Below are 16,958 nucleotides of genomic sequence, written 5' to 3'. Positions count from 1 at the left end.
ATTGTACAATATTTTTGAATCACATCCAGACAAAATGTCTTTATTCCTGAGACACAGCACATAAAGCTAATGGGGATATAGGTATTTGGAGACGTTTTGTTCCTTCAGGACTGAACAAAAGGGGTTTGTAAATCCCATAGTTCCAGCTTGTGGTTTTCCTCTGTGGAAAATACTATCTGAGAGAAAAAATTTCTCTTGCTTTTTACTCTTTTGGTCACAAAATACAAAGCACATTTGGTTTCAACAGATGGCCAGTGAATTCCTTGGAAACAATCCCTTGATTTTAACAGGAATTGGATCAAATTTGAGGTCTCAAACTTGTTACTTGATTTGAGCATTAATTTGGAATCTCTGGTAATAGGATCATGGGTCAAGGAATGCCTGCCAAATCTCAAATTCCCCAATGGAAGCAGCAATTTCAAATCCTGTTCAGAAGTGTACTGCTTCCAGGTTATTGATGTAGCTGTATGATTTGTAGTGCAGTACACAGGTTACATTGATACTAGAATATATAGAATATATTCCTTCAGCACTGGCCTTCAGGCCAATACCAAAACTCTTGTAACATAATGGCTGCATAAAACTGTTCTAGCAGCTCTTCAACTTACCAGCCCCAGTGACATGAAGATGGTCACTGTGTGTCTGAAGCAACTTACTTTTTTTTTTTAGATTATGAGATGTAATATATATGTCTTCTTGAAGATATCTTCCTCTCCTCCCACCTGTCTTCCCCCTGAGAAAATTTAGTTCATAGTGAAATACTAGGAAATCAGGCATTTGAGACGGCAAACTGAAACTAAGGGAAACTTGATTATCCCAAGAATTCAGGACAGGATCACAAAAACAGAGAGGAATAGAATTACAAATTCTCTTCTCCTCGACTGGTTTGTTGCTTTACTTCTTTTTGATGACTATCATTGCTTTCACCAATTTGACATTCCTAATTTTTCCTGAGCAGGTCTGTTTGAATTCAAGAGAATCTATACAACAAAAACATCTAAAGGAAATGGCACTGTGAACGTGACATACTGCTGCACAGGACTTGGGAGCCTTCTATTTGTAAGAACAAGATTTTGCAGATGCATTTAGAAATGCGGCACAGCTTCTTTTGGTTTTTTTCCAAAGAAAACTACTGTGGAATGCAAATATCTTTGGGGGATATGGTCTAAATACCACACTGTGAAAAACAGGGTGTTGTAGTGAAAAATTCCTGAACTAGTGCCAGAAAACTCATTGACATGAATGGATTGTAATAGGGAGGAAACAAATTCTGGCTGCAGGAGCTGTTTTTAATTAATTGCCTTAGATCTCATTCCTGTCTTGCCCTTGATGCTGTCACTCACTGGTTCAGAATGCTGCCAACTCAGCAGTGCTCTCTTTCTCACAACAAGTGGTAGCATTTTCACCTGTTCTTTGCACAGCTGTTTAACAACTGCCAACCTGCAGCTCACCAGTAACTGAGATGTAATTCTGCTGCACAGGAATAGAGCTCTACCTGCTTCATTTGAAACACGGAACACCTGCCCTAACAACTGCTCATGAACACAAACACTACCTTAGAAGGCTGCTGGAAGTGCAGAAACCTACCTTGGACCTTTTTGCCCTTGCAAGGTGGGCAAAATATCTACACTGATTAAAAAGAAGAGCAAAAATCCCATTTCCTGTTATGAAAATGGAGTAGTTAATATGACTGGAGATTCTTTTTGTTACATTGCAAATATTCTATTCACAATATTCAATTTGAGTACAAGTTGCACTATTTGAGGTTCTTTGAATAATTCAGATGCATTCATTTACTCTTGATTAGTGGATCAGGTTCTTCAAAAAGTGAGTATTTATTTTATTTTATGACATGTAGCATTAATAATGTATTACCTTTCTCACAAGCTGCTTTTTAAAGAAAGCAATGAAAATATGCAAGGAGACAAGACTTCTGAATAGATATTAAGGAACCATGGAGCCACTTAAGCTGTCATTTTGGAAATAGTCTATCATAACTGCTATTTCTTACGGAGGAAAAATACAGTCTCGATAATGCAGGAGAGTGAGTAACCTGAGCTGAACAGATGATGCAAAGTCAGAGAATTACAGTACAACTTTCTGGGCAATAAATGACAGGGAGGCAATCGCATTCTTTGCCTTCACTGTGATGAGTATCTCTTTGAAGAACATCTTGAAGTATTTTTATGCAGTTGTACAAGGATTATCAAATACAGTTTGAAAATTGTGGTGGGGAAAGGCCAAATAAAATTACCAGGACTAGTGGTAATATTAGTTATGGCAAATGAAAAATAAATCACAGCTGCAAAGTCTGAGGACTTTAAAGCTTGCATTCAAACAGGAAAAGTTTTTAAAAACATTTGCTTATGCAGAAATTCTTCTGAAGAGAGGCCATTTCTGCAGCCATATTAAAGAAGTGGTTCCTGGGAGACACAATTAGTCTTGGTGAGCTGTGAGTACTGTTAGTTTTCCAGATGTCCTTGACAGACTGTACAGGCACATGAGAAATGCCCCACTCAGTGAGACCTGAAGAGTGTCCAGCTCTGTGTTCTGGCTCTGATGGGGACAGCTGGACATGCTGCTTAGAAGGAGCAATTGAACTTAGTCTGTCTTCTGCTGTCACACTTTCTGTGTTAGTGGTGTAAGAACCTGCCCCATGACCATCCCCTTTAGTGTCTGCTCATAGATTTCACACTGCCCATGCATTTGTCTAATCCCTTACTGTGCTGTTGTTGTCTCCCTGCACACTCTCCTGTGACAGATAGGTAGAGAAGTTAATTGCAAATAATTAAAATGTTGTTATCCCTTGTGAGTAAAATCTTCTTGCGTGCTTAATGTTTTTGGAAATAAGAATTTCATTCTAGCCTAAAATATGAAGATGTAACAAGGTTAAGGTTGAAACCAGTAATAATAGAATAACATGCATATGTCTGTAAGGATAGAGTTTTTTAGACAGAGATCTCAAAGGGGAGCACCTGACAGTAGAAGTTGACTGTAAAAGTTATCATGTTAATATAAATTTTAATGCTAATTTCACTCCATTACAGAATTCCACTCCTCGAACTTTTTGCTATCTTAATTTCCAGCATCACATTTAAATTATTCTAGAATGCAAGTTCCCTTAAATAGAAATTGAGAGGTACATTTGTTTTCATTTTTGCTGAAATCTTTTTTTTGTTACTGAAATTATGGTACTTGTATGGAAAGACCAGGAAGGAACAAAGTGCCATTGTACCCAAGGACTTTATGATATTCTCCAGCTTTTCTTAGCTCTGCTGGCTAAGGGTAGCTGCATAAAAGAATAATTCTCCTACTCTGGATATGAACTCTCTGCACTGAAATCACAAGCAGAAGTTCTTTGAATTTATATCTGTTATTATGATATTTTTATGTCACACCTGCTCTGTGAAGGTAAATATGACTATGCAACCAAGTTGTAAGGATTTGGGAAAAATTTGTGCAAAAGATGAATAACTCATAGTAAGAGCAGTATTTTTGAGTATTTGAGTATATATTTACATATTTTTGCACAGCTGAACTGAGAACCAGGTAAATGTAACTTTTGTTATTTCCTTCATACCAACATCCACACTTTTACTGGCTGTGCACACCTCTCATGTTAAACTTATATATCAGGTCATTTATCATCGAGGAATTGACTTGGAGAACACCAGTAAAGTTGCTTCTCAGTCACACTCAAATCCCCATTGCATCTACCACAGACTCTACCACTGGTGTTATTACAGCTGGTGTTACATTAATGAAGTTGTTGCCAACTTCAGCCAACTATGACCTTATGTAATGGGTGTTCCTGCCAATGTCATGAGTTGAGGGCCTTTCTGGAAAGCAGAACGTTGCCAAATCTGGCAACAAGTCCTAATTCTAGTGTCACATGCTGCAGCATGTGAGGCAGATATGTTGAATAAGGCAGCTGCTATTGAGTTACAGACTTTTGGCAGCTCATTCTTGACCATGTGGAGAACATGCAGTGTTGACACTGTCCAGCAAGTAATGAATTGATAATTAATAATAAATTGTTAAAGCTAGTGGTGCAGACTTTGTCCAAGTAAATTTGGGAAACTCCAGTGAGGAGTTTGAGATGTGCATAGAAGGAGCTGCTAAATATCAAAATAATTTAATAAAAAATATATTTTAGTACTTTCCTGTTAAAAATGGCACTGTCAGAGCTGTGTGACTGTACAATGTGAATGATACTAATCCAAGACATTCCCAAGTAAAGAAGACTTCGTGATACTACCTGGGTCAATCCAATGTTTCTTTCTTGATGAATGGTTGTTTCCCTACGCATGACCTTTCTTCAAGTGGCAAACTGATGCTACAGGAAAGCACTCTCATTGACACAACAGTTTTCCTGCTTTGTTGCAGCCACAGGTTGTTCAGATTTAAGCAGTTAGGAAACAGGTAAACTCATAAAAATAAGACATCTTCCCAGTTCAGAAGAATTTTCTTTTTGCATGAAGAGACCCGACTATTTACCAATTTCTCTGCATTATGGCAGAGCTTCTTGCAGATTTTATTTTTTTCCTCTTGATGTTTCTCCTGCACAAAGAGAAACATCATTTAATGTTTTCATTTGGTTCTTCTGTGGTACAGGTGTACATGCCTAAGCACAGTTGGCTCCCCGTTGGCTTTCAGAAAGACTTGTCACCAAAAAGAAAGCGATGTGCCAGCACAGCATTTAGCAAGGGGGTGAAGAAAGGGAAGTGGAAACCCAGCAATTGCACTTACCTTCCTAAATAGATTCTGTTTCACACTAGAGGAGCCCACTTCTCTGCTCTGCTGGTTCTTGTGCTAGTTAAGCAAAACTTGTCACAGGAAACAAAAATATTTGCCAATTTGGCTTTAGCGCAAAACCTATTCTTTGTTCTTCTGCATACATCAAATGTCAGCCTCTTGCACCCCTCTGACAGGAACCTGGCATGGAAACAAAACACATCCAGGTGCATCCTGGTAGGCAAACCATTCTGAGGGGTTTGTGGTCATGCTTGGTGGAGAAGAGGGGCTGGGCTTCTTAAGTCTGATATCCACCCATCACACTCGTCATGCTGAGAATATAATCTTTTCTGCAAATACTATGTTTTGGATTAATCTGATCTTAGCCGTCTAAGAGGCAGACATGGAATATTAATTTTCTGGCTTCTCTCCATCAGCTGGACACGTGCAGATTTGGAAATTTTAAAAGTGAAGGAATAATTCCTTCTCTGCAGCTGTCCTTTCCCCTATACCCAGTTTAGAGATGCTTTAAACAACTAGCTTTGATAAAACACCTCCCTAAAATTATGGGTGATGTATCTGTCCTTGGCTATTGTGTCTACTTAGTAAGATTTTTTTTTCCCCAATATGTAATAGGGAAATGTGTATATATTTGTGTGTTTGTTTCTATTCAGCCTGCTGGGTAGATTTCCTTTTATTGTAATTAGATTCAGGTACTCACTTCAGATGTTCTAAGTAGGGAAAATATTAAGATTGCTGAATTTTCATTACATCTCAAATATTCTATGAATCATTTATATGCAAATTAACTCAAATTTTACAGCATAAATCTTCAATATTAGTGTTTTCATAGTCTTTTCTTTGAATTTTAGTAGCATATTTTGAGGGAATTTTAGACAAGCATTGCCAAAACAGTAATAGGCTTCAATAAGTGCCTTTTGTAGACTGAAGTGACAGCTTTTGGGTTGGAAAATTTGATCTTTTCTTTAATATTCAGTAGTATTACGCTGACAAAAAATACATTTATGATTCAATAGGCTGAAATCAGATAAAAAGCATTTAAAAATCCAAGTAGATTGATTGTGTGTAATCATTGCAAGAGAGTGAATTCAGCTAACAAAAAGGCTCTTTTACTATGCTTCACTGTAAAAATTTTACTTTTATAGGGATATGGCTGTGCAGCACATTATTGGCAGCTTATGTGCTGCAAATATGACCCTTTAGATTATTTTTTCTGCATTTAAAATGCTTGTTAAAAAATTTCAGAGACTTGTTTTCTTTGCCAATTTCCTCAGCATCGTTTTTACGAGCCAGTCAGCTCAGACAGTCTAATCTTTTTAGGTGTCAAGGTCTTACATTACGTTTCCTATGTTACCAGGCAGGCACAGTGCTAAATGTCTCTGCTGCAATTAAAACAAACAAACATCAACTTGTATCTGCCAAGACAGGAAGCTTTGACTTTGTGCACATTTACATAATATAATGAATATTTTTAGATGATATGTAGTAATTAGTGTGATGCGCAGTGATGACATTTGTCTCTTGTACATAGATGAACTCTGAAAACAATGAAAATTAAATTTGGAGTGTCTATATTTATATGTAGATTGATTAAACATCTTTCTTTTCTCATTGAATTCCAGCTTTTAAACCATTCTGGTCTCTCTAGTTAGAATCACTTGAAAACATTACCTCTCACACAGCAACAGCAAGAGTCTCTTTATATTGTCTAGAAATTAGCTTATAAGTCTACCTGCTGAAAGAGCCTTTTTAATAAGCCTAAAAGTATTCCAGGTATGTCTTCTTTGTCGTTACAGATCTTGATTATATTGGTTTTTAACACATATTTTTATGCAAACCAAAAATTTCACATATCTATAAAATGTTAATAAAATCAGCATTGCACTGCAGGTCTGCAGACATCCCAGTGTATCTTAGTGCATCTGTTAGCTGGAAAAGTTGCTCATTTTTCCTGTTTGACTGTGTCTTTATAGGGTTTTTTCCGAAAGCATTCCAAGCATTCACCTTTCCCCCTACCTGCTCACCCCACTTATAATCACTTCATTTTTCAGACTGATTTTAAATATCCTCTGTTCAATTAGTCTCCTGAAACTATACACTGGCTTATTGCAGTTCCACACACCTGCAAATTGAAGCTTGATCTACACAACAGAGAAGCAAAACCACATCTTTTGTGGAACAGCCGACATTTGGGAAATTTAGAGAAGCTTTTGCGCACAGTCTTTTATCATCTCTGGTAACTAAACAACAACTCAAACTAAGCACAGGTTAAAAGCAGTTTCTCTTAGTTTAATCTCATTATGTTAATCAACTCTTTTACTACATGCACAACAGCTGCAGTAGCAACGAATGACTTCGTTTCAGTGCCTTATAAAATGTCTATTTTCCTTTGCACACTCTACTCATCTGCTCTAGAACACATCACAGCTGGTGGCTCAGAGCTATGAGTTGAAGTCTAGTACAGTGCTTCCAGGCACCTCATTTGTCTGTCTCTTTGATGGGTATACATCCTAACTTTCTTTTTTGTGAACACAGACTTCATAATCCTAATGGAGAAAAAGGGTGAGAATTTCATCAGTTCCATGATGAAAAGCTATCCATAAAGCATGGACCTACAGATTTTAGTTCCTTTTTGAATTAAATATGAAGACACAGCTTTCAAATCATAAACACATCTACTGTTAGAGCTTTAGTTTTAAGCATTAAATTAGCACCATCAAAACACACCTAAATCACTAAAATATTAAAAATTAAAATGGAATTATAGTGTAAGTCTCACTGTAATTATCAGACATTATATATTTTCATACTGCTATGTGAATGAAAGGACCAGGAAATAAAAATTACATCTTGGAGAAATACTTATTTGCAAGTAGAATCCATAAGTACCTTCTTAAAATATGACTTTCATGATCATTCAAGGGAGGAGAAATGTCTTCTATTTGCTGTGAAAAGCATCTTTTTGCTCATTTCCTTCTTCTGCTTCATACGTGACACTTCTAAGAAGGAACAGAGTAGTTGATGCTCAAACTACAGCTCAGTCCTAAAGCCACACCTGGAAGAAACCTGAAGAAAAGGTAAGAATACTAAAAGATCATATGGGCAGAATATCTCCAAAATTGTCTGTTATTGGCAAAGAGATGTTCTTTTTTAAAAATAAATCCATGTGCATGTTCTAACAAGCCATTACCTCACCTGAAATTACCTGGCAGGAGGTTTGGAGTCCAGGTAAGAGATGTTTTTTGAACACCAGCCCTCCCCCAGTGCTGCAGTGCTTTGGTGAAAATATTGCACTTCATAGAGCTACACAGCAAACACCTGGGAATCAGGTGTGTTCGAAGTGGCCAGAGAAGGGCTCCAGGCATTCCTTGTGTCCACAGGGAAGGAAGCAAAATGATGACTCCTAGGGAACAACATTTCTGCAACCCCCTGCAGCTCTGCACAGTGACACCAGTGCTAAAATTATGCAGTTCTTCAAGTACTACATATTTCTCTCTCACTCTATTGTGTTTTTCCAGGGCTCTGTGAAATTCCACTGCTTCCTTTCCTCCTGAGGTTGCCCTTCAAAATATTACTGACTCTAGCTTCAGAGTTTCCCATCCAAACAAGGGAAACCCTCCATCTCCCTGAGTTTTCATCCATTTTCTTAATTTGTAGGTTGAATACATTATTTAGCATAACAACTGATGTGTCAGCACTTATTGTCAGTAAAGGAATATACTTGTGCATAGTTTTGTTGCCGAAATGAATATTATTTTCCTGCTTGAAAGGGTCCTGCAGACAAGAAAGCTACACTTGCAAAGCCATAACTGCATCAAGGAATAAGATATTACCACCTCAGTGTCAGGCCAACAAGAGTTGCTTTTTAAATATGGACTAAAACAAGATAGAAAAATGCATAAAATGTTATTTCATTAGTTCCTCGTTTGATGGTTATTTCTTTATATCACATTCATGGTGAGAAGATAATCCCTTTAGCTCAACAACAACTCATTAACCATGTTCTCTCAATTAGAAATAGCTTATTTTCTAACAAAACAAACCCCATAAACACTCCTGCCTCCAGCTCATAATGATTTTCTATAAGCAAGTCTATCAGAGGCAAAGTACAAGGAGGGAGCTTGGTACAAAAAGAAGTGGCACAGAAATGGAAGATATTTCTGATAACATAAAGCTTGATTGTTGTACACATTGTGTGCATTTTCTGACAGTTTGGGATGTCACAATGAAGGGAGATTTAGAAGCTGAAAATCAGAGAGAAGCATAGCTGGAGGAATACTTTTTAAACCTTTATAATGAAACACAAAGAAAACAGCGCAAAGGGGAAAACTGCTTTTGTGGATCTAGTTTATTAATAAGCATTGTAATTAACAGGACAACATGCTGTACAGAAACCTGAAATAGAACTACTGCAAATTTACTGGACTTCAAATGCTTCTGGACTGTAGTATATGGTGTCCAGCTGCATGATTTGTAGAGTGTGGTTAGGGCTGTTTCAATACACAGACATACACTGCTCACTCTCAGATCCTGTAGTATGCCATAGAGCAGGGAGATTTCCCAGAAATACAAACTCAAATATTTACAAGAAATCATCAATCTCTTTCTTCACTAGGGATAACATAAGTTATACACAATTTTCCTATGTATACCAAATAAAATCTTTGCCTTCAGCTTTACTTTGTGTCAGCACAAACCAACTCCTTCCTTTTTATTTATCCAGTTAAATAAGGGTAGTAAACTGCAGTGTGATCGTTTAATTGCTTATCATTGATTAAGGATTGGTATTAAACCTGCGAAAGGAAAACACGAGAAAACAAATAAAGTCAAGTGTAAGTTTTCAAACTTTAAAGCCTCAGACTTTATAAGACTCAAACAACCTTGAGCTAATCGACCATTCCTGATAGAAATTGTTTAGGTCTCTGTCTTTGGCTCGACTGTGCTGGAAGCAGGTGAGGGTGGTAGCTGGGGGCTGATGGGGTTCCACAGGGGATTACAGCTTGCTCAGAACACAATGGAGCAAACCTTCCCTTCTCTTACAAAACCACCCAACAGATCTACCCCCACTGTGGTCAGAGATGCAAAGAGGCTGCTCTACTCTGGTCCTATGCTGAGCAAAAAGACCTGGCTGGGCTTGGGACCACATAACTAATGTTAGATCAGGCCAGCCTTTGTGCTAACATTCATAAGCCCTCAGGCCCTATTAGCATGGGCTCATTGCCATGATAATTAGCTAAATGACCTGCATCCGGCCAGCTCGAAGCCCAGAGAGAGCAGGTGCTCAGTAGTCTCTGTCTGGCTGAGCAGACATGCCTAATTATTCTTTCTTTAGAATTAAGTTACACTTCAGAATACAGCACAGTTTAGGAAAACAAAGAAACAGCATATTTTACTTCAAACAGTTTGACTCAGTTCTTTCTTTTAGAGGTTTGTTTTTTTTTAAAAAGAATTGAATGCTTTACAATATGGAAATAGAACCTTCCTTTCTGCCATTACTACCCATAACTTTGATGCAATACTTGGAAGTGCAACAAGTATTGAGTTTGGGGAGGGGAAATTATCTAGACTAGAGTGTTTGACACATCACTTTGAAGGCAAAGGTTTTCCTTTATTGTTACACTGTATGAAACAAATCTAATCATGTAACTACCATTTTACTGTATATTGTATATAGGATTGTTTTCTCCACAAATTCACACAAGTAAGATAAAATAAGTTAAATGACTAAAAAAAAAATTACACAAAAATATACAGTCTATGTACTAGATAAATTATTTATATATATGGCAAGATGTGTAACAAGTCTCTAGTAACATTATTCCTCTGGATACTGACATGCTACTCAGAAAAATGTTGCCTCAAATGTGTAGTTTTATATATTAGATATGTAATATATAAAAATGAGGGAACATTTTATCTGCTGAAACAATGTGTATTTACAATTAATTGTTCTGTACCTTGTTGACTGAATTTTAGAATATCAGAACAAATTTTCATGGATATAGCATTTAATGCTTCATCCAATCTGATTAATCTTTACAATGCCTTTTGTTTAAGCAATATTTTTTGTCTTTTGGTTTGGGTATTTTGTTGGGGTTTTGTTTGTTTTCAAGAGAAGAGGCTTGGTTAATTGCTTCTGTATCTTAGGGAAAAAGCCAAAATAACCCCTAAACACACTTAAATTAAGTGAAGTTTGTTGTTTGGTTTTTTTCCCTACCAATGAAAAAAACACTAATTCTGGTTCCTTCACCATTTCCTATGAAAATCCTAAAATTGTAGAAATTAATTCTTTGCCAGGAAATTTCAGTTACATTTTTCATCCAAAAAGGAACTGTTGCAGGCAAAAAAAAAGGAGAGTTTTCCAGTGGAGCTGCCAATTCTGTATGGCAGCCTTCTGTAATAAAAACTGAAGACCTCTGTGTACAGTAGGAAGCATTAGCTGTCAGCATTATTCTAAATTTGCACAATTAGTATGTTTGGTAAATCTGTGTAAACTAAAGATAAGCTTTTTTTTTTTTTGCATGTCTCTGAAAAGAACTGCCGAATTTTCTCATTCTGATGTGTCCAAAGCAAACAACAAAGGGCTTTGTATATATTAGGTATGAATTAATTTGTCAAATTTTTAATTGTCCTGGAATTGGAAATGAGATGTGTCAGCTATTGTGTGTCAGTACCCAAAGGATTGTTACTTTTTTCCAGGACTTACATGCAACTGGAAGCCAGTGTGCCACATCTTTTCTAAACATTATTGAAAACTACATTAAAAAAAAGGAAAGCAAAAGACATACATCATTAGATAATCTGATGTCCATTAATTAAACCCTATCAATAGGTTAAAAGTGAAGCTTTTTTTAATTATTATTATTTTGCACATAAATTCTAAATGTGATTTGAATAGATTTACAGTGGGGACAGCAATATATAAAGCTACTTATACCTGCTGGGCACATAAGAGAAGCTCTTTTAGCATTCATTGGAAACCCTCAACAACTTGAACTTCTGTAAATTTTACAAGCAGCTAATATTACAGCATTTTTACACACAGTTTTGTTTATAAATTACAGATTTAAGTTACATTATGAAGCCTACATAGAATTCTATCCATAGGAAATATTCACACACTGTCTTTTTTTCCCCTCCGTACAACTTCGATTGTCTCACTTAATGTAGCAATAAAATTAAGAAATTATGCATTTTCTTAAAGGAAAAATTCCTTGGTATGTACATACTGTAAATTATGAAATGACTAAACAGCAAAGAAATATTAGAAGGAAATGCTAGAGGAAAAATATATTTTTTCATCTAAGAAAGGAATCTCTTTTTCATCCACTGTGGAATTTACCAATAGAATATATTTTCCAGTACGGATAACACCGAAAAAAATCACTCATCTATAAAGAGAATCACCTTGAGACTTTATCAAATAATATGATTGGGGTGTGTTGATATTTATCCAGCTTTCATTACCTAGATTCTTCTTTCTTTGCTGAGCACTATCAGTCATTCTCTAATAACTAATCCACAATGACAAGTACTTCTTAATCTAATAGGTTTGTGGTGAAGTAACTAATATTATAGTTAAACTTTTACTGAATACTTACAATAGGTGAATATAGCTGTAAAAAAAAAAAAGCCGTACATATCACTATAACACTTTTTTAAACACTGGTATCTTGCAGTCACGACAGCACATCAGCCAAAAAAACTACCCCACTTTCCTACTGTTTTCAGCAGTGCCCATGTAATTTTCAACTAACAGGAACAGTAGCCAAAGCAAGCTCTGCAAGATGAAAAAAAAACAATTAAAGAAAAAAAAGAGAAATAAACTTATGGCTTGAAAACATAGTATGTATAATATTGTTCCTTGAATTATTGTAGAAATATTTGGAAATTCAAAGTTACTTATAATTTTTTTCCAGTTTTGTTCTGGCATGTCCTATCACTGTCATGTTGCTTATTTCACACAGAAAAGCCAGTTAAGAACTTTCTATTTCATCTATAACATTCTTTCAAAGAATAAATACATGTATATTGAGCCAATAAAAATTAAAATAAAAATCAGTTGTCTTTTCTTTAAGTACATTTTCCTTCTTAATTACATAAAGGATAAATGGTAAGATATACAATCCTTCTTAAGAATTAGATTTTAGGATTTATTAATTCTATTATGTCAAGTAATCAAATGAGAAATTGCTCACTTGATCACTAATGCTAAGCAAACGGAAGATGAAATCTATGAATATGCTATAAATCATAACAACAAAGAAAAATTTGAGTAAGCTATTTTTAGACTGTAATATTCCCCAAACTGTACTAAAAAATTGCTTTCAAAGGGAGGAAGAACTGCTGGCAGATATTTGTACTATATGGTCCGTGTAGGAAAATGAACAGGATTTTGTTTCTCTTTCACTTGTTTCTGGGTTGTGGGTTCTCTTCCCCATTTTGTGGATATTACCAAGAACTATGGTAAACACCTTTTAACTAAGTCCTAAGGATTTAGATTATCAGTTTCAAATTCAGGATCCTATATACACAAATATTCACAAGCCTAACAAGTGTGTAGGCTCCCGAAGAAGAGCGTTAGGCTGTGACTATACACAGTCACTTAAAGCCTGAAATTAGGGATTTGTCAGAGATGCCTTTATAGCTGGTGCTCGTGTACGAACGCGGTGCCGCTCCCAGAGCCCGGAGCCTGGTGGGACGCGGCGAAGTTTGCCAGAGGAATGACTTTGACGGGATCTTCGCTGGCGCAATGTCTTTCGCAGGTGTTGTAGAACTGGGGCCTGGGCCCCCCCTGGCCTTTGTCACTGTCATCCTTTGGAAGGGGCCTGCCCAGAGTGTGCCGTCCCTCAGGCCTGGCTCCCCGGCCCCAGCCTTGCTGGAAGCCAAACGATGGCAAAGGGGTGTTGGGCTGCTGGTACTGCGTCAAAGCCGGAGGCATCCAGCAGTTGTCGGAATGGCCGAGGATCAGACACTCCTGTGTGCAGTTTTCAGAGGCTTCAGCCAGAGCTTTCTGGAGATTCACTTCTATAGCTGGGAGGAGGGAAAAAGACAAGGCATTATCAGGGATACAAAGACGGATGCACAAAGGAAATCAAGGTCAACAAAGCAATCCCTGTTCTACAATAATGGCCACGGTTTGGGAAGGAATTACCTCCAGGTGCACACCTGAAGCAAAGGTTTAGGTGTTTGCAAGTTTTTGGACCACAGTGTTCTCACTGGACATCACCAGAAAACACCTACTGTTTTGTAAGCAGCTGATACCATTATTACAGCTGTGCAACTAAAGCCCTTATACAGCCTATTTCGCAGAATCAGAGAGGCTGGCAAAGACCTCTAAGATCATCAAGTTCAACTGTTACCCCAGCCCTGCCAGGGACACCAATAAACCCTTTCCCCAAGTACCACATTCACATGCCTTCTGAACTCTTCCAGGGACAGTGATTCCACCCCTTCCCTAAGCAGCCCATTCCAATGCTTGATGACCATTTCAGAGAAGAAATTTTTCCTAATATCCAACCTAAGTCTCCCCTGGCACAACTCAAGGCCGTTTCCTCTTGTCCTGTCACTTAGTCACAATGATCCTTTCACTTTTTGAAATTTTAATTTCCATAATAAAGTTAAAAGCTTTCTAATAAGCTAATGCCATTCTTCTAGATATTTGCATAGAGCTACTTCAAGAAAGTATAATTTTTAAAATTACAATTTTTTAAATATGTTTTCTTAAAACTAGTTTTTTTTAATTGTTTGGCTTTGCTTAAGACAAAACAAAGCTAATATGGACACTAACCAAAGACGCTACTTTGGCTTCAAAGATGCATTCAAGAGCTTTAAGAATGAAAGAGCGTAACAACTATTTTAAAGAGAATTGATTTCTCCATGTATTCAATGCTGAAAACCTTGAAAAATCAAAGGGTAATAGCAAAGGAAGATGTAACCTCTGTAGTTTACCAATAATCGAACCAGATTTCTTCAGTAGATGCAAGGTTTGTGCCCTTGAAAAAGGATTATAGAAATTATAATTTGTTCAAAGGCAAAGTAAACAAAAATCTGAAAGGTGTTAATTTGCAACACATAAACACTCCTGATCAGTTCCATCTAAACTGTGGCTTTATCATATTGTGTAAATTAAAACTAATAGAATTAAGTTTCTACACGATTCCTTGAAATAATTTTCATATGACACGTGTTAATTTTATATTCTCTTGGTGTGTACTTAGTTAAATATATCAGAAGCACAGAAGAATATCTGATTAGATATCTCACTGTGCCATCTTCACAAAACTTTCCAATGAAAGATGTATACATGTTTTTAATATCTGTCTTAATGAAGATAACATTTAAAATTGGATTCTGGCTCATAGGCATTGGAGAAGGTATACCACTAAAATTATTTAGAGCAAGAAGAGTGCTGAATAGAAGCCTCCCACCCTCTGAGCTTTATGTTTAAACAGATGCTGCATTTCTGTTTTAATAAATCCTTTGCATGTGGAAATCTGTGTAAAGCTACAGAGCACAAACACTACTTTCCATGTTACATTTCAATGCAAATGAATTAAGTTTTTCCTCAAGGCATTGAAATATATAATGTTGCTGTCCAAAACACAGTATGCATCTTTTTGAAATCTACCATGTTTAAGTAGACAACTGGTTACTTGTTTTATCATGAATGCTCTATTCTTGATTATTTCTCCTTGAGTATGTGTCAGTCAGAGAAGTGATTGTTTATAAATGTTATTTTGGCATATTACTGGCATTTCAACATGTCTTCAGTCATTTTGCCTGAGTACTTTTCAGTGTAATCCTGACAAAGCTTTGGCACCTTGATGCTGAAATACTAATCCAGTTATGATGGGCAGTAGGAGACATAAATATGGAAATAATTCAGTGGAGGCAACAGTTCCTGCAGGAAAAAAAAAAAAAAGTTGCTACTGGTGGATTAGTCTAATCTTTCTATGTCCTACTATCTGCTATTAGAGACATAAATCTGACTATACACAAGTCTTTTAAGCTCTTTAATTATCCAGGTTTGCTTCTATTCTGATCAAGACAATTCACTGAAATCAGGTACAACCTTGATGGAGTGTTGAGTTACCTCCAGTTTATAGTGAAAATTATTTTTTTGCCTTTATTAAAAAAAATACCAAATTTGATACCAAATACCTCAGTGTTTCTTTTTATCTTGAGGCTTTCTAGTGGTTCTTAAAATGCTATTAATTCAATTAAACTGTATAAAACACACATTTATTTGGAAATAATACTTAGGCACTTCTAGTTCTATTCACACAGCAACTATTACAATACTTATATTTTACCATCTCCCTCAAACTTCAGTAAGAGAGTAAACAAAGCTAAATCATCAAAAGAAACATTTGACAATAAAAATGTAACATTTACACTTTAGACAAGGCAACTGCAGAACTAAAAGGTCACTTCTAAAACATTCTCTACACCATTTCAGCAGATCAGTAGGATGGTAATTTTGGGCCATGTGTTGCCAGATTACCTGTAAACTTGGAACACTCCATGCTAAGAGTAAGAGTATTGTCAGAATTACAGTCCTGCTTATTCTGTTAAAGAAGAGATATTTTACTCTGGGTTTTAGTTTAATTAATAAAAAACACCAAAAACCACTAAACCCACCACCACCACAAAAAAACCCAAACAAGAACCCAAACTCCAAAACTTTAGAACAATCCTGTTATAATAATCATAAGTTATGAATACAAATTATTTTGGTGTTAAGTTATGCAAAAGTCTGCCAATGCAGGATTGTTTAGCAGATACATCTTTTGTAGCAGTTATAGTCTTTCTTTCAGGTTTGGTATTTGGTGCAGGTATTGTTGGTTGTCAGAGTATACTTTTCATCAGAGATTATGCTTAATAATATGCAAAATATAAAGTTTTCTTTAAATTTGAAAAGACCCTTTCCTATCGAGCACTTCTGCAGTGCTGTAGAACAGGAAATAAAAACTATTTAGCAAATACAAGTACTTTTCTGTATGATTTTTTACTGAATTCTTTTTTCACTAGTAACAATCAAGTTTTGTTTTATAATATACTGCATTCATTATCAAAGTCAAACAAACAAACAACACCCCCCCCCAAAGCAATGATAACCTTAACTTCTAGACTAAATTTAAAAGGTGTACATTTTTTAAAATTATTAATAACACGGTTTTTGTGTTGTTTTTAATCCAAAT

The 16,958-nt window shown here is 36.2% G+C and overlaps 1 protein-coding gene across 1 annotated transcript in view; it reads right to left on the bottom strand.

Annotated features, from left to right (window-relative positions):
* Positions 1-9,085: 9,085 nt before the first annotated feature.
* Positions 9,086-16,958, bottom strand: part of LOC113994803 (protocadherin-11 X-linked-like) — a 459,611-nt gene continuing 451,738 nt past the window's right edge. Inside the window, exon 7 of the mRNA XM_027734228.2 lies at positions 9,086-13,788. Within this exon, the coding sequence (XP_027590029.1) occupies positions 13,397-13,788 (392 nt within the window). The 3' untranslated portion in view covers positions 9,086-13,396. The remainder of the gene's footprint in view (positions 13,789-16,958) is intronic.

This window comes from Pipra filicauda, unplaced genomic scaffold (genome assembly GCF_003945595.2).
Source record: "Pipra filicauda isolate LSUMZ 115617 unplaced genomic scaffold, ASM394559v2 scaffold178_size1475342_pilon, whole genome shotgun sequence".
Lineage (NCBI taxonomy): Eukaryota > Metazoa > Chordata > Aves > Passeriformes > Pipridae > Pipra > Pipra filicauda.
This window is presented reverse-complemented; position numbering and strand designations above follow the sequence as displayed.